Source organism: Nicotiana sylvestris, chromosome 3 (genome assembly GCF_000393655.2).
Source record: "Nicotiana sylvestris chromosome 3, ASM39365v2, whole genome shotgun sequence".
Classification (NCBI taxonomy): domain Eukaryota; kingdom Viridiplantae; phylum Streptophyta; class Magnoliopsida; order Solanales; family Solanaceae; genus Nicotiana; species Nicotiana sylvestris.
In genome coordinates this window covers 173,047,590-173,070,384 of record NC_091059.1, presented here as the reverse complement: position 1 = coordinate 173,070,384, position 22,795 = coordinate 173,047,590, and the positions used below count along the sequence as shown (strand labels likewise).

The window sequence follows — 22,795 nt, the reverse complement described above, 5'->3', positions numbered from 1 at the left end:
AGAATTAAATCAGCAACTCCCAAGTCTTTCATATCAAACTTGCTAGTTAGCATACGCTTAGTAGCATTTACGTTGGCAATGTTATTACTCATTATGAGCATATCATCCACATATAAGCAAACAATGACTATGTGATTTGGAACATTTTTAATATACATACATTTATCACATTCATTTATCTTAAATCCATTTGACAACATTGTTTGGTCAAATTTCGCATGTCATTGTTTGGGTGCTTGTTTTAATCCGTAAAGGGACTTAACAAGTGTACAGACCTTCTTTTCTTTATCTGAAACCACAAACCCTTCAGGTTGTTCCATGTAGATTTCTTCCTCCAACTCTCCATTTAGGAATGTCGTCTTAACGTCCATTTAATAAATTTCAAGACCATAAACTGCAATTAATGCTACTAACGTTTGTATGGACGTAATTCTTATAACTAGAGAGTATGTATCAAAATAGTCAAGACCTTCTCGTTGTCTATACCTTTTGACCACAAGTCTTGCCTTATATTTGTCAATAGTGTCATCATCTTTCATTTTCCTCTTAAAGATCCATTTAGAAACCAACGGTTTATTTCCAGGAGGAAGATCAACCAATTCCCATGTATGTTGTTCAATATGGATTCTATTTCACTATTGACTACCTCTTTCCATAACAATGATTCCGAAGAAGACATAACTTCTTTAAATGTTTGAGGCTCATTTTCCAATAAGAAAGTCACAAAATCTGGTCCAAATGAAGTAGACGTTCTTTGACGTTTACTACGTCTTGGATCATCCTGGTTAAGTATACTTTCTTTTGTTTCTTCCCGAGGTCGTTTAGATCCTTCACCAATCAACTCACATTCCTTTTTATATGGATATATATTTTCAAAGAACTCAGCATTATCTGATTCTTTAACCGTATTATTATGAATGTCGGGATTTTCTGATTTAAGAACCAGAAATTGATATGCTTTACTATTAGTCGTATATCCTATGAAAACACAATCAACAGTTTTTGGTCCTATTTTTACCCTTTTGGGTTTAGGAACTTGCACTTTTGCCAAACACCCCCACACTTTAAAATAATTCAAGTCGGGCTTCCTTCCTTTTCATTTTTCATATGGAACGGATTGTGTTTTGCTATGGGGTACTCGATTTAGTATTCGGCTAGCCATAAGAACGGCTTCCCCCCATAAGTTCTGTGGCAGACCAGAATTTATCAATAATGCGTTCATCATCTCCTTTAATGAACGATTCTTTCTTTCTGCAATCCCATTGGATTGGGGCATGTAAGGGGCCGTTGTTTGATGAATAATTCCATATTCTAAACATATTTGTTCAAAAGGAGATTCATATTCACCACCCCTATCACTTCTTATCATTTTGATTTTCTTGTTAAATTGCATTTCAACTTCATTTTCGTATTGCTTGAATACATCTATTGCTTCATCTTTACTATTACATAAGTAAACATAACGATATCGAGTACTATCGTCAATAAAAGTTATGAAATACTTCTTTCCACTGCGAGATGGTATTGACTTCATGTCACAAATATCTGTGTGAATTAAGTCTAAAAGATTTGAATTCCTTTCAACCGACCTATAAGGATGTTTAACATACTTAGATTCCACACATACTTGACATTTTGATTTGTCACATTCAAACTTAGGCTATACTTCCAAATTAATCATGTTCCGTAAGGTTTTATAATTGACATGACCCAAACGTATATGTTATAATTCATTTGACTCAAGTAAGTAAGACGAAGCTGAAATTTTATTATTATTTTCAACAACCATTATATTCAGCTTGAAAAGACCCTCGGTGAGGTAACCTTTTCCTACAAATATTTCATTCTTACTTATTGCAACCTTATCGGAAACAAAAACACATTTAAAACCATTCTTAACCAAAAGTCCAGTAGAGACTAAATTCTTCCTAATCTCGGGAACATGAAGGACGTTGTTCAAAGTCACCACTTTGCCGGAAGTCATTTTGAGAAATACCTTCTCACATCCTTCAATCTTGGCCTTTGCAGCATTTCCCATAGAAATCGTCTCATCGAGTCCCACATGAGCATAAGTAGCAAAAGCTTCTTTAACAGCACAAACATGGCGAGTGGCTCCAGAATCAATCCACCACTCTTTAGGATTGCCCACCAAAATGGCACATAAGTCATCAACATCATCATGCATTTCAACCATGTTTGCTTGACCCTTCTTCTTGTCTTTCTTCGGAGCACGACACTCCATAGATTTGTGTCCGATTTTTTCACAGTTGTAGCAGTTTACACTGAACCGCTTCTTGCTTGGGTTGTATTTTGGTCCAGAAGCCTTCTTCCTCTTTTTGTTCTCTTCAACAATATTTGCTCCCATTATTGTTGAGTTTCCACGGCCTCTCTTTTCAACAGTTTTGTTGTCCTCTTTGATTCTCAACCGAACAATGAGATCTTCAAGTATCTCCTTGCGTTTGTGTTTCAAGTATATTTTGAAGTCCTTCCACAAAGGAGGCAACTTATCAGTCATCGCTGCTACTTGGAATGCTTCATTGATGACAAGACCTTCAATGAAATTTCTGTTAGTAAAAATACTAAAATTACTACTTTTAACATCAATATTAATTTGATTTATACCTTCAGCAAGGAGATCGTGAATAATCACTTGCAATTCTTGGACTTGGGTAATAACAGACTTGCTATCTACTATTTTGTAGTCCAAAAACTTTGCAGCAACAAACTTTTTCAACCCGGCATCTTCGGTTTTGTATTTCTTTTCAAGCGTAGTACACAGTTCCTTTGACGTTTCCACGCCACTGTAGACGTTATACAAAGCATCCTCCAGACCGCTTAGAATATAATTCTTGCACAAAAAATCTGAATGCTTCCACGCCTCAATCACGAGGAAGCGTTCAGTTTCTGGAGTTTCATCAGACAGCACAGGAACATCTTCCTTGATGAACTTCTGGAGACTTAGTGTAGTCAAGTAGAAGAACATCTTTTGCTGCCAGCGCTTGAAATCAATCCCGGAAAATTTTTCGGGTTTCTCCACTGGTACCAATGTTGTCGGTGGCGTTCGACTTGTTGAAGCATTGACAGTCACCATTGGAACAGCTTGGTTCACATTATCATTAGTCATTTCTGTAAAAGAATGACACAAACGTTAAAATCACGAAGATTTTAATTGAGTACAAAACCACAAAGGTTTTACTCTCCAGAAATAGTGAGTACAAATACAGAAAATATATTAAATTCCTTAAGCTTGTTAGTATACTGTATTTATAAAATAATTCTGAAAATATAAATGAACATAAACAGAAATGAACATAAACAGGAATGAACTACGAAATAACAGAAAACCAATTCGAGCCCACTAAATTCACAGTGTTTCCTTAAGGAATTTAATCCCCTCCCAGTACCCAAGGTTATGGATTATTTCTTCCCAGGATAGAACGAATTACACACTGGTGTAGTGGTACTTCAAACCCTAGTATTTCAGCGAACACAAAGTTCGGTAGCAAATCACACTTACTGTTGCTTTGTTTGATGTTTAAACTATGCAGAAGGAGGAGGAGAAACTCAGAAAATCGTATGGAAATTCTGAGCAGAATAGCCTTGTATTTATAACCAAAGTTGGGTTGAAATCTGAAGAGGTGCAACTCTTCAGAACGACTGTTTCTGCAAAATGGCCGAAGCCGAAGCCGAGGCCGAGCCAAGCGGCGACGACGACGACGCGAGGCTTGCCTTCTTCTCAACTCTTTAAGAGATAGAAGAAGAGCAATTGCTTATATACCCATAAAAACATCTTCCTCTTCCAATATGGGACAATGTCCATTTGCCAAGGGGGAAAACTTAAAATTTCACTCAAAATTTCATTTTCTTCCATTTCTCATTCACCCTCTTTTAAGTATTTAATATATTAATTAAATACATAAAAAACCCAACGCTATCTTTTCACATGAACAAGAATAACTGTCTTTCAGAAACGGTACTTCCATTCTAATTGCCTTAAATAATTAAGGGGGTGGCACCAAAAAGAACTGATGAAAAGTAAAATTAATACTATCTCCGGTTACTATTACATATGTTTCTTTACATCGCTTAAGAAAATATTTAATTTTTTTCAATTAAGAAAATATTTAATAGCCTTAGCCATCAATTGTTTAAAATACGTTTGTCTCGTTTAAACATCTCATTAAATTTGCACTCCATCAACTAAAACTATGTGAATTTGCAAAAAAGACATACTAATTTTTAGTTTTTTCAAAACAATGTTAAATAATTTTGAATAAATTAATTTTCCAAAACTATTAATAACGTCGTAATTGACAGTTTCTAGCGTCTCTAAAAAATTTCATGATTTTTTAATCTATATATTGGACTCAAAAGAATACCATGACCCGACAGAAACCTTCCTCAGAACAAGCTGGATTCTTCTCGCTTTTTATAAGATATGAAATGTTATGATTTTTTATCTTTCACATCCCGACACATTGTTTTTCACGTGTGATCCAAGATGGTTTCTAGACCCCACATAAAAGGTTAATATCACATCTTTTCAATACTTGCTTTTTACTTCTCATTTTTTTTTTCCTTTTAAAATAAGTATATATAAATCTAACAGAATCTGCAAGGTATTCCAAAAGGAAGTATTTTGAGCCACTCGGAGTAGGAATTACTTCGAAGGGAAAGAGAAATCAATATATTTTTCCTTATATTTATTGTGAAGAGTTTTCATATCTGGTTACAAGGAATTATTTATTCATATTTAAGTATTTTATTTTGACTGATCCATACACATGTATCTTGTAATATGGTTAAGTTCACTACTCTAGTTGTATTAGATCTAAAACTAGTAAAGTATTGTATTCTTGTATACGTCAGTGCCATACTTTTATTTGCATAATAATAATAATAATAGTGAACGTAATTTCCAAAGACAAATGAATTTATGTCAATCCGACGTGTAACTGTCGGAGGACACGTTAACGTCTATCGACGCTCCAATCATTGATTCTTCATTTATCTGCATAGCCTCCCTTGTCCACTCCAGCCTGCCCTCCAACTATCTCCCTTCCATTATTTCTTTTTTTCCTTTAATTCTTCTTTATATTTTTGTATGGGTCAAAATCTGACCACCAGATGGTTATCATTAAAGGAAAAGGTAAGAGGTCGACCCAATCGTGGTCGCGCCCACGAAGCGTGATGGCGACAAGTATCACGGTCACTGTCGAGATCAAGCCGTCAGAAAGCTCACATCGCAGAACAAGTCTAATGTTTGAGCAAGTAATAAAGGATACAATCATGAGAAAGCACGTCGCTCAAAGACCATTGGATAAAAGAAAAAATTGTTAATATATATAGATAGGCGGGAGATCATTAAAAGGGGATCAGAGCCCAGATCTGGCTGGACTATTTATAGTCATCGTCATGGAATCGACAAGGGGAGATCTCTTAGTCATCAACAACTTTCTCTCTTCTCCTTATGTGCTTTTATGATTGTGGTGCAAACCTGTCATAGATGTAAGCTCATCATTTACATTCGATGTATGATAATCATCTTAAGAAATATTATACAAGCTTGTTCGTCTTCGATTTTTGCAATCAAAATGTTTGGATCTAAAGTTAATTATGTTTGGCTAAGATTAACCTTCTATCTCTCTATTAATTAGTTTAACTAAAGGGTTTAACACTTTTTTGGTCAAACAATTTGGCGTCGTCTGTGAATTTCTTAGACAAATTTTTTAGTTTCCTTTAGATCTAAAACTAGCGAAATAACACCACTAGGCTGTCATGGCCTCACCGTCTCGGCACAAACACCAACTCGAAAGAGCGGTAGGTAAGACTTCGAGACGACCGTACCAATCTAGGTCAGGATGCTACATAAAATAGAAGTTATAATCAATGTCTATGCAAAACCCACGTCTCACCTGTAACGATGGGTTTGGCACGACATATGCATGTTTAAAATAGGATCACGGTTGTCTGGCATGACCACAACCCCATTTGACGTATCCATCTTATATATTGACCCGTATTCCCATCCCATGGGAAGGGACGACAACCTGCTGTATAGTCTTTTAAAAGAGCGGGCACATCCTGCCCTATTTTCACATCCCCCACACACTGGATGATCTATGAACGAAGTGTGACATATTTCCCTTGTTGTTTGTGCAAATCGGACGAGATCGGACCGAGACTCAGTTTCAACACTTCAGCAAGTGAGGTGGGCCCAACCCGTGAGAAGCCTAGACGTTGTTAACCACGAAGCCGAACACGGTCGCTAAATTTAAAACCACTATTCAAGTACTAGGCGGAGCGAGTAACCCTACAATGTCGCTCCTTCTTTCACTGGCTTGTTGGGTCGTGGTAACAACCAATTTCATTTTGGTTTATCTTCACTCTTTTGTTGGTTCAAACAGGAACGCATGGGTAAGCGAGCGAGGGACCAACGCCTCCAAAACACCCCCGGAGATAGTTCCGTAGCAAACCGCCCTGCAAGTAATGACCGAGCAAAATCGCCTAAACCGCAGCATATCACGAATAACAGAAATGGCTCGGTATAGAACAACTATAAAAAAAACTCCAATAAAAGAAAAGTTAAGCGAACTAGGACTCACTTAGGAAGCGCACAGTATTCTCCAATGAAAGCAAAATTAAGCAAACTGGGGCTTACCCAGGAAGCGCACAATACTCTCCAATGAAAGCAAAACTAAGCAGACCGTGACTCACCTAGGAAACGCCCGATATTCTCCAGTAAAAACAAAGCCGAGCACACCGAGGCTCACCTCCACGCACGCATAAACAGTACGGAAATGCGTAAAGTTCTCCAAAAAATATACATAACAATGATACAATGTGTTATCATTTTGGCCTTGCTCGAAATAACACCCCTACGGCCAACGGCCATCGCCAAAAGAAGGGTTCGGCCTCGCTCGAGCTTACAACGGGTTACCATGTAGACTTTGCTTGAAATAACACCCCTATGGCCAATGGCCGTCGCCAATTCGACCTCGCTCGAACTTACAACGGGTTACCATTTCAACCTTGCTCAAAATAACACCCCTACGGCCAACGGCCGTCGCCAAAAGAAGGGTTCGACCTCGCTCAAACTTACAACGGTTTACCATTGACCTTGCTCGAAATAACACCCCTATGGCCAACGGCCATTGCCAAAAAAAGGGTTCGACCTCGCTCGAACTTATAACGGGTTACCATTTCGACCTTGCTCGAAATAACACATTTATGGCCAACGACCATCGCCAAAAGAAGGGTTCAACCTTGCTCGAGCTTACAACGTGTTACCTTTTTGACCTTGCTCGAAATAACACCCCTACGGTCAACGGCAGTCGCCAAAAGAAGGGTTCAACCTTGCTCGAACATACAACGGGTTACCATTTTGACCTTGCTCGAAATAACACCCTTATGGCCAATGGTTGTCGCCAAAAGAAGGGTTTGACCTCGCTCGAACTTACAATGGGTTACCATTTCGACCTTGCTCGAAATAACACCCTTATGGCCAACGGCCATCGCCAAAAGAATGGTTTGACCTCGCTCAAACTTACAATAGATTACCATTTTGACCTTGCTCGAAATAACACCCTTACGGCTAACGGTCGTCCCCAAAAGAAAGGTTTAACCTCGATCGAACTTACAACGGGTTACCATTCCGACCTTACTCGAAGTAACACTCCTACGGCCAACGACCATCGCCAAAAGAAGGGTTCGACCTCGCTCAAACTTACAATAGGTCATAGTTCGATCTCGCTCGAATTAACACTTTTACAGCCACTGGCCATCGTCAAATCAAATAGGTCACAATTCGATCTCGCTCGAATTGACACTTTTATGGCCACTGGCTATTGTCGAATCAAGAAGGATACAATTCAACCTCGCTCAGAACAACACCTTTACAGCCACCAGCTATCGTAAAAAAAAATAAAGAGTTCAAACTCGTTCGAACACAAGCTAGAAACTGACTTCGTCCAAGACGGAAACTCCAAGTTTGACCTCGTTCGAACACGGGCTAGAAACTGACTTCGCCCAAGATGGAAACTCCAATTAGACCTCGTTCAAAAGCAAACCAGAAACTAACTTCGCCCGAGATGGCTATTCCAAGTTTTACCCCGCTCAAATACGTATAAAAAAGTTGACTTCGCCTAAGTTGGATGATTCCACCTAAGTCGGCAAATCAGAAGTTAACCTCACCCGGATCTGAAGATCCAAAGTGACTTCATTCGGACTCATGCGATGAGATACTACTCGATTCGGGAAGGGTCAGACTCCCAATCGAAAAGATCAGGGACTCTTCTCAAAAAAGGGGGAAGGGAATCCAAATGTCTACGCTAAAACAAAAAGATATGTAATGAATGAGGAAAAGAAAAAGAGAATCAAAAGATACACAAAGGCGAAGCAACTGTTTTATTTAAATATACGTGCGCAACAGCCACACCTTACAAAAGGCCGAAACAGGGCCAAAAAAAAAGACGAAAATGAACAACAAAAATAAGAGTACTAAAGCTACAATAACTTTTCACTCGTCGTCATTACCGCCGTTCTCCCTATTGTTGTCTTCAGGAAACCCCTCCTCAACATCAGCGCCCTCGCCAACCTATGGTGTCGTGGGGTCGTAATCGCAATTGACACGAGCCTCACGTGCCTTCGCCCGAGCTTCTTTGAAAGCAGCCTCGGAAACACTGCCCGCCTCCCACAAACCCTTGTATATGTCTTGTTGGGCCTCGGAATGGACCCACAACTAATGCAAGTGATGAGGAATAGCGGCGGAAGCAGATTCAACTTGAGCCAGCAATTGCGCCTTTTCGGCCTCGAGGGTCGCGGCTCGATCTACAAAGTTTGAAGCTTCCCGGTCAATTTTGCCGATACGCTCTTCGAGCCTCACCTCCCTCAGCGTGGTTGTTGCCCTCTCAGACTCCTGCTTAGATTTGAGGAAGCGGATAGTGTCCTCCAGCACCACCTGTCTTGCCAAAGTCAGCGCCCGAGCATTCTCGGCATTTTCCAGCTCGGCCACTTTTCTCTCTATCTCGGCTAACTTCCCCATCCATTTTGCACTCAAAGCTTCAACTCTGGTGGCATTCTGATCAAGTTCAGCTTGCAACCACAACACCTACGCTTGAAGATGCTCGCACTCCGCAGCGACCGCCTGTCCCAACTAAAGCTCTTCGTCCTTGGCGCGGAGCAACTCCTCGAGCTCACTGCATCTGCGAATGGACTGCATCACCTTCTGATCCCTTTTCTCCAACTCCTCTCCGATGGACTGGGTGCCAGTACCTGCCCTTAGCCGTTCATGCATCTCACAACATTTGTTATGATACCGCCGATATTTTTCAAGCATCATCAAAAAAATCTTGGCCCGAGTCTCGGCCTTGCGAGCACTCTCAATCTCCAGCATGTAAGACTGAAAACAAAGAAAAGGGTCGATAAAGGCCAAGGCCACAAAACAGAAAAAAAACAAACAAGGAAGAGAAACTTACCCTTATGCCTATTGCGGCCATACCACGCGACAATTCAGCGCATCGCTAACGTCCTGAAGAGCTCTGCTTTCTATGGCAGAGCATAGGAGGTCAAATTGCGACACAAAATCCTTCGTGTCTCGCAGAAAATTGAGGTCCGAAGGAATTTCAAGTATTCGGGAAAGACCTCCCGTTGTTACCACAGTTCGAGTAAATCCCTCCTAGAACATCCTACGTCGTCGGGATCAAGGTCTGATTCAGACTCGTAATCATCAACCACGATGCCTTTTCCCCTCTCTTTGGCCAAAGAAGAAGTGTGGTTCGACCGGGATGATGAAGGGCCTCCCAAGATAGCAGTGGAAGCCTCAGGACTCCATCTCTCCGCCACATCAGTCTGTTGACCGCTCACAATGGGCGTAGCCTCTACGGCCGGGTTAGCACCACCGTCAATTTTCGGCACTGCTAGGGAAAAGTCGCCCCTCAAAGATGTTTCGTCTTGAGGATCCACTTCCAATGCCACTCGTCGTCTCTTTGACGGGGCCTCTCTACTGCCAGTACGGGAAGATTCACTCGTTGAGCGGACGGTAGACACCAGAGTCTCAGGTTAAGAAGTAGCCTCTGCGCACATGGCTCCGTCCGCAGGCGCAGATTAGGTAGTAGCTCTCGATGCAGTCCGGATAGCGTCCCTCGGCGCAGGTCGGGCAGGGGACACTGGTTGACGGAATGCGAGCGAGGAGCCCTCGTTCTTCATTCTCTCCCTGTCAACAAAGAAAAACGATCATACAACGACAAGATTAAACCATGAGGTAAAGAACAAAGAAAAATTACAGCGAGCCGACTCACCAGTGAGAGACTTACGCCCATATTTCTCGTAGAAGGACGCCCACTCACGAATCCCCATTGTATGGGGAAGAATTGCGTTCACTCGCTTGTAGATGTCGTCAACTAGCGGGGGAGGTAGTCTCTCGGCTGCAAAAACGAAAACAAGTCCTTAGCAATATCATCTAAAGAAGAACGATTGACGACCGCCTTGAGAGGAATCGCAAAATAAAAAAAGGAAAACTTACGAGCGAAGTTCCACGTCTTAGGGAACCCTACCGAGTCTGCCACAAGGAGCTCTGTCCGCTCATAAAAATAGCTTTCTCAGAAGCGGTGATTAGCCTTATCGTCCATCTTCACCACCAAACTCTTGGTTCCTCGATGGCACATGTGGATCATCGTGCCCCGAAGAAATTGAGGGGCAAAAATATGAAGCATATGCCCAAAAGTAATCCCTCGACTGTTGAGTTTCGCATACTTGATGAGCATGAGGAAGAGCTTGTATGCGTACGGTGAGAGTTGAGTCGGGCACACTTCGTAGAAGCGGAAGAAGTCTATCACTAGAGAGGGGAGATGAAGCGTATATCCGACAACAAAAGGATATGTATAAAATGTGTAGTACCCCGAGCGATGCAAATGTACAATGTCCGTCCCTGTTGCTGGTACCATTTCGATATGATTTAGAATTCCCCACTTAGCCTTGAGCACCGTAATCGCCGCTTCATCCATGGTGGAAGGGATAGGTTCCGGTTTAGATCCTGCAGGACTGTTAAAGTCAGTCCATAATTTCCCCGGACGGGGCAATATCTCAGCCATTGTCAGAAATCCCTCATCTTTCGTCACCTCAATTCCCTCTCCAAGAAGGGATACGTCATTTTCCGGCACCGGAACTTCGATGAATCCGTCAGTCTAGGAAGAAGTACCAGCCATTTGTCTAGCTTGATCGAAATAAACAAGAGTGATGAAGGAATAGGGAGGATGGTCACGTCAAATTCTGACGAAAGCAGAAGTGTGAAATACTAAAGAAGGTGAAAGTTTGCAAAATTCCTCAGGTAAATCGAAAAGCGTAACAATCGAATGGTGGGTTCCCCCTATTTATAGGAACATAAATGTCTTGAGCGGGAAACCCGAGAGCCGCCAATCTAAAAGCTAAAAGGGCATAGGAAATGATACGGTGCCTGGGAAACGTGCACCATAATGACGCATAGCGGGCATTCATGGTACCCTGAATCGATGTAAGGATCCATCTCTGAACTGACATAACGGTCTGGTAAAGTCTTTAAAGCATCACGTCGCCACCTCTCCATAAGGACCCCATCCACGCACAATGACCAGATTTCTCTTAACTCTTGAATCCACAGGGTCCGCCCATTGAGCTCGTCAAAAGACGATCCCAACGGGCTGAGGGGCTAACTATATGGGTCAAAATCTGACTACCAGATAGTTATCATTAAAGGGAACGGTAAGAGGTCGACTCAGCCATGGTCGTGCCCACGAGGCGTGATGGCGACGAGTATCATGGTCACTGCCGAGATCAAGCCGTCGGAAAACTCACATCGCAGAACAAGTCTAATATTTGAGCAAGTAATGAAGGATACAGTTATGAGAAAGCACGCCGGTCAAAGACCATTGGATAAAAGGGAAAATTGTTAATATATATAGATAGGCGGGAGATCATTAAAAGGGGATCAGAGCCCAGATCTGGCTAGAATATTTATAGTCATCGTCATGGAATCGACAAGGGAAGATCTCTTAGTCATCAATAGCTTTCTCTCTTCTCTTTCTGTGCTTTTATGATTATGGTGCAAACCTGTCATATATGTAAGCTCATCATTTACATTTGTTGTATGATAATCATCTTAAGAAATATTATAGAAGCTTATTCCTTTTCGATTTTTGTACTCAATATGTTTGGATCTAGAATTAATTATGTTTGGCTAAGATTTACCTTCTATCTCTCCATTAATTAGTTTAACTAAAGGGTAACACTTTTTTGGTCAAACAGTTTCTAACCAATGTTTTAAAATACATTTATTACTCGGAAACATTAAAAAGGAACTGAAATATTAATTTTAAAAGTCAATACCTTTTTTTATTACTTGAACCCTAATTTATGGTCTTTCTTAATTCTTTATCTTGTCTGCTAGTCTGCTATTATCTCCCAAAAGCAGCAAACAATTATTTTTTTGGTTGCACATATAAAGAAAACTCATTCTCCTCCATAGCAGCAAGTTCAAAGATCAAATTAGAGGTTAGTCATCCTTTTTGTTTCTCCACGTAGAAAACTTTATTCTTTTCAACCCAAGTTACTTGTGCTTGTAAGTAGCGTCTAATGAATTATTTTAACTATTTTTTTGTGGGGATGGAGCACATCTACATATATTTTTAACTTATTTATAGTTTTCTTCAATTTTTATGTAATTTTACATGCTTAAAAATATTTATTGTAATTATATTATTATATGAAATATTAAAAAATACCCAGGAGGCTTACGCCTCGGGGCTTATGCCTCACTGAGGCATGTAAAACGTCTCGTTTTATGCCCACGCCTTGTAAAACACTGTTTCTAACCCGTGTTCACTATCAATATTGTAGCTCAAATTAATTTGAATTGTGCAACGTAAAATCTATTAAAAGGCAAACGCTTCCAATATATAAAAAAAATAAAAAATAAAAAAATAAAAAAGAAGTCATTCCTAAGGACGAATATAAAATTTTTAGTTAAGGATAAAGGTATTCCATCAATCAACAAACTTTAGTAATTCATCGTTTAGTTTACTCCTTCTAACCATTTATTCCCCCATATTTATTTTTCAAAGTCTTGCCATGAGTTATAGCTATTCCATATATGGCATTGGTTCAATTCGATAAATTCATGACGCAAACACACAAAACTCTGAGGTGCATTTTTACTAGAAGTCTAGGTTAAAAAATATTAAAGGATTTTTGGACTTTTTAATATTGTTACTCAATACGATCCTTCAATGTTTTTCTCCTAACAATACTTTAAATAGACTTTTAAAAAATTTCTAATGTTTATTCAAATTCTGAAAGCATTTCCACAAAAAAAAAGGGGGACTTATCCTCTTCTTCTTCCTTCGCTCTTAGATAATGTAGACCTTAAATTGAATGTAACAGTCTGATAACTGATATGGATTATATTACAAAATGCTTATTACACTAAGTAGTTGTATTCTTAGATGCACTAATATTTTTCTCTAAGATAAGGGGAAGATTAATCTTTATACATAAAAAGACTTACAAATTATATATACTAACGATTATTTCAAAGGTAGGGCCAAAACAATAATGTTATAAACTATTATCACGTATGATTTTGGTGAAGCTGTTCCTTGAATTGTATACAGTTGGACGTGAAAGCAATTTAATTATGTTTCACTATTTGAAAAAAAACAAGTAATTGACAATTCTGGACAAACTACATAAATTTTGTATACAGCTGCGACTTGTGTATTGTCTCATTAAAATATAGAGAAATCTTATTAAAATGACATAAATTTCTTAAGGTATGTGTATGCCGTGTATATTGAAGTACTGATAACGAATCTTGAAAAAATAATATGTTGGAGAATGACATTGCATGCAAAACAATACGCTACGAACATTTCCAAATAAATTTCTGATACGTAGTTTTCATATTCCTTCTTTACCCTTCAAGAAAATGTTCATTTTATAAGTAAAATCCAAAACTAAATCTCACATCTTTAAAAGGTAACCCCTTTCCAAGTTTTAATCCTTTTTGAGTTTTCGTAAGAGTCAAATTTGTATGTTAGACCCTACACTTCTCTGAAATCTTTGTGTCGGTCGAGCTTCAAAATATTTCTTTTAAATTTTACCCCAGGATATAAAAATTCCAAAATGTCTTCTCAGGTGTATTCAATTTTCCTTTTATACCATCTTGCTTGTTTTTCCAAGTAGCGGTCTTTTATGGTTATCTAAGAAATGGTCCAGGAAATTGGATACAGTGTGCAAAAATATAGCTTTCAAACTAGTTCAGTTATTTTGAAATTAACACTTTCAATCTTTTTAAGACAGTGACTAACAAACAAAACTAGAAAAAATGGCTCAATCTCTCATGACTTTGGTGCTGAATTTGAGGTTACAAGATAGAAATATAGGTATAGATTAAAAAAGAAAAGAGCAGCCCGGTGCACTAAGCTTTCACTGTTATGCGTGGGATCCGAGTAAAGGCTGGACCACAAGGGTCTATTGTACACAACCTTACCCTACATTTCTGCAAGAGGCTGTTTCCACGGCTTGAACCCGTGACCTCCAGGTCACATGACAGCAACTTTACCAACTATACCAAGGCTCCCTGCATATAGCTAATTCGAATTAAACTCATGCTAATTAGTAAATGAAGGGTCCCATTAGCCTCTTATCAAATTGCAACATCTGTCTAAACGATAATTTGTGAAGGAAAATGATGCAACTAACACTACATAAACTCAATCATACTGTATAATTGCGATTGTAGAGTTAAAATTGAGTACACTTAACTGTATTCTTACTCTTAACAGCACGTTTATAGACTTCTCCTTTCTATCTTATATTTATTATTTTTTTTTTTTCTGCAAGTTTGTATATATACTTAGCTAGCGTTTGGCCATAGATTTCAAATTTATTTTGAAAAATCTGATTTGGGTGAAGTTTGGTTTGAAAATGAAAATATGTTTGGACATACATTTTCAAAACATATTTTCCAACTTTATTTTGAAAAAACATATATATAATTCCCAAGTTTTGGAATTTTAACCCAAAATCAGCAATTGGGATGATTTTGAGATTTGGGGTTTGGGATTTGGGATTTGTGGCAAACATGAGTTTTAAAAATAAATCCCAAATTTATTTTGTCAAAACTCATGGCCAAACGGCGCCCTAGAATCTAGAGATATCTCAAAAATCAATCCACTCCAATTCAAAAGCAGCACCAAAATTTGCTTCAAAATCACTTTCTTTCCCCTCTCTCTCTCTCTCTCTCCTAGCTTGAGGTCTAAGTATGAATTTTCTGTAGACTTCTTTTGAATGACAGATTATCTTTGATGTTTTCCTCTCAAATATTAATGCTGATGACTTTATAATCTCGCTTCCATACCTGAAATTTTTAGCTATAAGACAAGCAGTCACTGTTGAAAGCTAGGTGCAGAAATACTATAAGGCGGCAACAGTCAAATAAATGGGGCGCCATTCTTGTTGTGTGAAGCAGAAGCTAAGGAAAGGATTATGGTCCCCAGAAGAAGATGAGAAATTGAGTAATTATATCACCAAATTTGGTGTTGGCTCCTGGAGTTCTGTCCCTAAGCTAGCTGGTAATTATTAAAAACGTTTTTACTGTTAATTCTCTATTCTCTGTTCAATTTCCTTTTTTCTGAAGCAACGGTAAAGTTGTCTGTGTGACCTATAGATCACGGGTTCAAGCCGTGGAATCCGTTATTGATGCTTGCATCAGAGTAAGCTGCCTAGATTATATTACACCCGGCCCTTTGGGATGCGATCCTTCTCCGGACCTGCGTGAATGAGAGATGCTTTGTGCACCGCAGCTGCCATTATTTTTAGTTTCCTTTTTCTGCTCTATGCCAATTAATGACATTTTCCTTATGCTGTGAAATGTTGCAGGCCTGCAAAGATGTGGAAAGAGTTGCAGATTGAGATGGATAAATTACTTAAGGCCTGATCTTAAAAGAGGAATGTTCTCACCGGATGAAGAAGATAGGATCATTAGTCTCCATCAAGTTCTCGGAAATAGGTTATTCATCTTCTCCTTTTTCATCTTTTTGGTTACTTAGTACTTAATTAATTATTTAGCTATATGACAGGTGGGCACAAATTGCTGCACAATTACCAGGAAGAACAGATAATGAAATAAAGAATTTCTGGAATTCCAGTTTGAAAAAGAAACTAATAAAGCAGGGGATTGATCCAAATACTCACAAGCTACTAAGTGAGGATCAAGTAAAGGATGAAGAGAATTGTACAAATAAGACCTCAATGTTGCAGATACCGTCAGCTGGATTAATGGACCAACCATTTCACCTGACTAATAGTAGAAGTTTTAACAGTGAGGTAAATGGACAATTAACAGAAGCTTCAAAAGACGAATTTGTAAGCAAACAGGTATTTGATCTTCTGTATATTCATGAATTCCAAGCCAATGTAAATCCGAATGGGTATAATTCAGAAATATTAGCTCAATACCAGCAAAATATGAGACCTAATGATCATCGTCAGAGCGAATTCAACAGGAATCCAAACTATGGGTTTTGTTCAGAGACAAGTATAACAAAATTAGAACATGGACAGATCACAGAAACTGATTTTGCTAGTAGCTCAACTTCAAGAATGAGTTCAAGTAACAGTTCAAATGTACGTAGATATCAGAATACAGCTGAAATTCAGATGCCAAGAATGTTGGAAAATAGTGAAGACTTGACGTGGGAAGTTGAGAACAAAATTGAATCTTTGTTTCAGTATCCATACATTTCGATCAAGAATGAAGAATTGAAGTCAAGTCCGAGGCAAGAAAGAGAGTTCTATGGTCACAGTTCAGGAGATTTCATGAGTAATCCATTGAGTTCCTTAACTGAAGAGTTAAATGGGGCGACTGTAAATGTCTTCCAGCAAATTTAAACTGTAAACTCGATTTGTTATTATCTTTTTTCTCTTCTTGCTTTCCTACTTTCATCTTTCCTATATATCAGATAAATATACAAAGGTGCTAATACACATCGGATCTGTAGTGAGTCTTTTCTACTCCGTTTTAATATTGATTGCGGTCGTGTGGAGTGTAACAGAGTATCATAAAAGAGTGAAGAGAAAATTTACCAGACCAAAGGTTCAATTTGCAAATGAAATTAGAATAGACCTTAACACATTATATGGGGTGGGGGGGGGGGTAAGTGATGGGATGGGTGGTTTGCCCAAATAGGCTATTTTCGTGCCACAAGTTTGTTTTGTGCAAAAGTAGGAGATTGCTGCGGATCCTCTCAATGGACCATATTTAATCCTTATTTCGTCGATAGATCGACTTGTATGCACACAAGTAAGGCAAATTCAAATGTGTATGGCACATGCTGCATTTCCCATCTATGACAATGTTTATTTCTAGTAGTTATCCTGCTTCTTGTTAGTTCTCTCTCTAATTCGAGGGGCCTTTTGGGAAATTAGATTTCCGACATGGATGCTGTACAAGGCCTGTATCTTGTATTTTTAGTTGACTAGTTTATTTGAGTAAAACATTGTTTGTTTTATGAAGAAAATAAAAGGACACGAATTATAGGTTGGAAGAAAAGGAATTTAAGACTGTTTCAGGGAAAACTAGAAGTGCTGATATGCTGATCAAGACTGTTATCCAGCAAGAGGGAACCTAAAGCCAAGTCGAGAAATGAAGTTGAGATCCTTGAATTTGGCCAAGGACGGGAAGTTGAGATCACCTTCATATTAAACAAGCATGTTGCTGATTAAGAAGTTCACCAGACCACATATTATCTATTTTCTTTCGGCCTCCTAATAATTGACCAATTTTTTTTTTATAACCGTTATGTACGGGCCAACTTGCGCACACCTCGTCTAATTCCACGGAATACCTGCTACCTCCCACTAGCAACAGGTACCAAGGTAACTCTGTCAACCAAGGCTTGGACAAATCGGAAGAAATCACCTAGTATTTTTGCCTCCGTTGGGATTTGAACCTGAGACTTCATAGTTCTCATCCACTTCATTGACCACTAAGTCACACCCTTTGTTGCATAATTGACAATATTAATAATAGGTATGCTTTATTGCATATGTAATCTTGCCTCAAAAAGTGGTAAAACATATTACGCCGCACAAAATAGCTTCGATTCTGCATGCTATTGACACCCTTATTCTGATAATTCACTTCTTCCAAATAGATGTCAATTACTATCATTTATCACATAGAATCAACGATCTCTCTGCAGCAATGCAACCCTAGGAATCATTGCTGGTATACATCGTGCGACAAATCAATTCCCCTTCCAAAGAATGATTCACAACAGGATAGATGCATAAAGTTAAAATTTCACAATGGATCTAACCGGTCTCGAATAAATTTCACAACGGATCTAACCGGTCTCGAATAATCCTAGTATAACATTGATTGTTAACTAATTTTTCATTTATTCTACAACTGTTCTTGTGTTATTATGTTTTCGCTAGGTGTTTATCATTACCCCCACTGAATTTTCCCTGGAGAGACAAATAGTGTTGACTCATACATATACTAAATCAAGCTGCTGAATGTCTAATCTAAATGTTATAAGCGAATGGGTTGCACCCTTACGATGGAATTGTCCATCGTTACATCCTCTAAAGATAGCTTACCAAGTATTGAGATAATACAAGCAAGAAGTTATTTCACGTAAAAACAGGACTCTGCAATACGAACTTAAAAATGTGGTTGCAAAAGAAAGCTGATGGCCAAAAATATATTAACATCTGCAGATACTTTACATATTTAGCCTGGAAATAATCAGAGCACCAGAATGATGATATTGAACCTCCATTAGCGGCTTAGATTTATTCGAGAACTGCCTTATTCCCTTAAATATCTCTAGGAGGGAACTGATAATAGTTGCCATGATACATCTCTCCGTCACATTGGTGTGGGAGAGTGAAAAAAAGAACTGTTTGTGTAGCAATCAAGATTTATTTTGGTTCTTCTAATATCTTAGTAAAGCAGAATCAGCAAGTTAACCTAAGTGACCTTCGAGACTGTAACAACCTTCAGATAAACAATGTAACATTTGTGTAGGTTTGATAATTCCTGATCTGTACAATGCACATCAGTTTCACATAGCTATCTTCAAATGTTGAAGCTGAAAATTCTGCAGGAATAATAAGTAGAACTTTTGTCAGGACATTGCTTCAAACCTGATTATTCGAGAAGTATGGACATTCTGGTTTGATAGGAATCCCAACGATGAAGCATTAAGCTTGTCTATGTGTATGACCTCCAGCTTGATAAAGTGTAAGATGGTGGATCGCTTTGCCAAACAACTCCTTCAAATCAGGACGCTGAGAAACTACATGACGAGCAGCTCCCTCAAGGAAGCTTAATGCTCTTGCTTGCTCAAGGGCCTTACTGTTACCAACATGTAAAGCAAGGTAGCAGAGCAATAGAAGCTCGTGTACCTGGCCTCGGTCATTGCTCCTCAGCAAATTCATCAGCTTTGGTACTCCATCGAATTCAACAATTGCCTTTGAATGCTCCACGCGATTAAAATTGTCCGGACATGTGAATTTCTCCAAAGCAATACATGCTTCCACAGCTACATCAGTATTTCTATGCCCAAGTTTAACCACTATAAGCTCAATGATTCGTGTGTCCTTTGCAGGAAATGTCCTAGCCAAACATCCAATTGCCTTAATAGCCGGAATCACCAATGGGGCGCTGGTTTCCTCATTTATCACCCTTAATAGCTGATCAATAACCGCCTTTCCAGCAGGTGAAGTAGGCTTGAACGCCACTCGTCTAAGTTCAACATTAGACTCTGCCACTGCGGCCAATTCCATCACTGTCATCAGACAGTTAATCTGCAAATCCCCTTTCTCCTTCTCAATAATCTTTGCCAAACAAAGCAAACCCTTAGCCTCAGTAATCTTCCTGGTATTTAACAAACTACCTTTAGCCAATTTCCACAGTGCCATTGCACAGCTTACCTTAAGCTTAGCTTTCACCTCAGGGGGCTCCAATTCTCTATCTTTCTCTTTCTTATTACCATAATGTCCACCTCTACTACTCCCATCCATTGAATTAGAATGAAAACTAAAATTATTCCGAGCCATCTCTTTATTTATCTGAACTAAAGAATGTAAACTAGGCGTCTTACGGGGCTGTGATTCTCTGTTATCATCCAAAACTACATCCATTCCTAAAAGGGTTACCAACGGCCTAGTTATATTCTCTCTTCCAAATTCTTCCTGTGCGTATGCGTCCAAATCAGCCATTCTTGAGACCAAATTCGCAATGTGAATTTGAACTCTCATGGGCGCTTCAGCGAGCACCTTTACAACAATTTGAACACCAAGATCATTTGCTATTGCTCTCACTCTTTCCTCATCGTCAGCCAAGTTGTACAAAGCAGTTGCCGCAGCAATTTGTGCTGCTGCTGAACTGCTTTCCTTCAGTAGCTTCAGTAGAGGCGGAATTCCGTTTTCTTCCACAATCATTTTTTTATTGCGGTTATTATCGCGTGCTAAATTAGCTAATTCCTGAGCAGCGTCAATTCGGTACTGGAGATTACCCATTTGAACAGTAGCGATGTAAGACCAAACCCAAGCCATAATAGGGTCGTTGCTGGCAATAGGGGGAAGTGAAAGAGTGGGGCCCGCATCCGGGTCGAAAATGGAGAGCAGCCACGTGACGTCCGCCGTGGAATTTTCTAGAAGGGTAGAGACTTTCCGGAAGTCTGCAGTAGAAGTGATGGCGAGAACATGGCGGAGGAGATTGGGCTTGTGACGACACTTGCGAACAAGAGTAAGTGCCCGGTCCAGAGTTTTGGTAACTTCAGAAGTTATACGGCGGATGGGACGGTCGTAGAGGGACTGGGATTGGGACGAACTGGTGAGACGAACAGTGGCTCGGAGGAATTGGCTGAGCTGAGTAGCGTGACGAGCCAGTTCGGCACATTCCACTTTGGATGATTCAGCTTCTTGGGCTGATTTAATGACTCTGTCAGCAAGTAAAATCGGAAGTGAAAGCTCCTCTTGCACTGATTTCTCTTCTTCCGCCATCAAAATTGAGTTCTTCGAATTGGTAAAGGGGTTTGAGGGAGGGGACGAGAAGGATAAAAAAACTAGCAGCAGAATTTCTATACTACAGTAGTATAATAATTGGGAGACCAGCTGACAGACCTTCTTTTACACAGAAAATTAATGGGAACTAGGAATATTAAGAATTTAAAAGAGATTAATTAACATATCTTGACGGAGTTGTTTAAGCGATTTCATAGTACTCTGCATAACAGTATTCCGTATAAAACAGTGGGTGAATCATGTTTCCACAAAAGTCAATGGGTCAATGAATAAAATAGGTATTCGGATAAAGTTTGGTATGGGGTATATCGCTTTAGGAAAAATTCCTGTGGCAAGAACAAAAGAAAACTTATCGACACACGTATTTACGCTGAAACCACACTAATTAGAACATTTATGTATTACTAATTGACAATTGAACCTGTCGTACCCGCTTATTCACGCCACAATGAGTTGAACACTTTCCTAATTCAAAGAAAAAGATACTGTATGTGTCAAAATTTGACTAGAATGGTCGTTCTTAAAAGGAACAATAAGGGGTCGATCAAGCTGTGATCATGCTCACGGGGCGGGATAGCAAAGAGCATCTCGGCCATCGCCGGGGTCAAGTCGTCGGAAAACGTACATCACAGGACGAACGTTGTGCTCGAGCAGACGACGAAAGGTACAGTTCTTAAAAAAGTACGCTGGTTAAAGACCGTTGGACAAAAGAGAAATGAACTATATATATATGGGGGGGAAACCCAGAAAACAGGGGCAGATTCTAGGAGATAAAGGGGGACAATAGAGAAAACAAGAGGGATCTCTTCATCTTCAACAGTGACCTCTCTTCCCCTTCCTTGCTGCCATGATTATGATGCATATCAGCCTTAGATGTAAGCTCATCTCTCATGTTCAATATACGATTATTACATTAAAAAATCTTACACGTTTTTATTCTTCGTCTATTTCGCACTTTGTATGTTTGGATCTGGGATTAATTATGTTTGGCTAAGATTTACCTTCTTTATTATCAATAATTAGTTCGGCAAATGAATTTTACACTTTTTTGGTCAAACAATTTGGCGTCGTCTGTGGAAATTTCTTAGCCAAATTTCTTACTTTTCTTCAGATCTAGAACCGGCGAAATGTCATCACCCGCTCAAAAGAGCAGTAAATAAACCTTTGAGACAACCGTACTAATCTAGGTCAGGCTGCTACATAAAAGTAGAAGTTATAACCAATATCTATGCAAAACTCACATCTCGCCAGTAGCGATAGGGTTAGCACGATGTACGCACATTCAAAATAGGATCAGGGTCATCTAGCATGACCACACCCCCATTTTACGCATTTACCATATATAATAACCCGCATTCCCACCCTTCATGAGGGGATGACAGCTTGTTGCACAGTCCTTTGAAAGAATGGGCACATCCTGCCCTATTGTCACATTCCCACACGCATTGAATGGTCCATGAACAAAGTATGACATATTTCCCTTGTTGTTGGTACAAATCGAACGAGATCGGACCGGGACTCGATTCCAACACTTCAACAAGTGAGGTGGGCCCAACCCGCGCGAAGCCTAGACGCTGTTAAAAACGGAGCTGAACACGGCCACCAAATCTAAAACCACAATTCAAACACCAGGAAAAGCGAGTGACGCTACAACGCCGCTCTTCTCGCTGACCCGTTGGATCGAGGTACGGAAAATTTCATTCTGGTTTATCCTCTGTTGTTG

At 39.4% G+C, this 22,795-nt stretch overlaps 2 protein-coding genes across 2 annotated transcripts; one reads left to right on the top strand and one right to left on the bottom strand.

Moving 5' to 3' along the window:
- Positions 1 to 15,194: 15,194 nt before the first annotated feature.
- On the top strand, positions 15,195 to 16,969 carry LOC104222612 (transcription factor MYB61-like). Its single transcript, XM_009773856.2, has 3 exons — positions 15,195 to 15,605; positions 15,913 to 16,042; positions 16,113 to 16,969. Exons 1-3 carry the CDS (start codon positions 15,473 to 15,475, stop codon positions 16,921 to 16,923), a joined length of 1,074 nt encoding a protein of 357 aa, XP_009772158.1. The 5' UTR covers positions 15,195 to 15,472; the 3' UTR covers positions 16,924 to 16,969.
- A 2,276-nt stretch (positions 16,970 to 19,245) lies between these two features.
- LOC104222613 (uncharacterized) lies at positions 19,246 to 21,051 on the bottom strand. Its single transcript, XM_009773857.2, has one exon. The coding sequence runs from the start codon at positions 21,049 to 21,051 to the stop codon at positions 19,246 to 19,248; it is 1,806 nt and encodes a 601-aa protein (XP_009772159.1).
- Between the last annotated feature and the right edge of the window lie 1,744 nt (positions 21,052 to 22,795).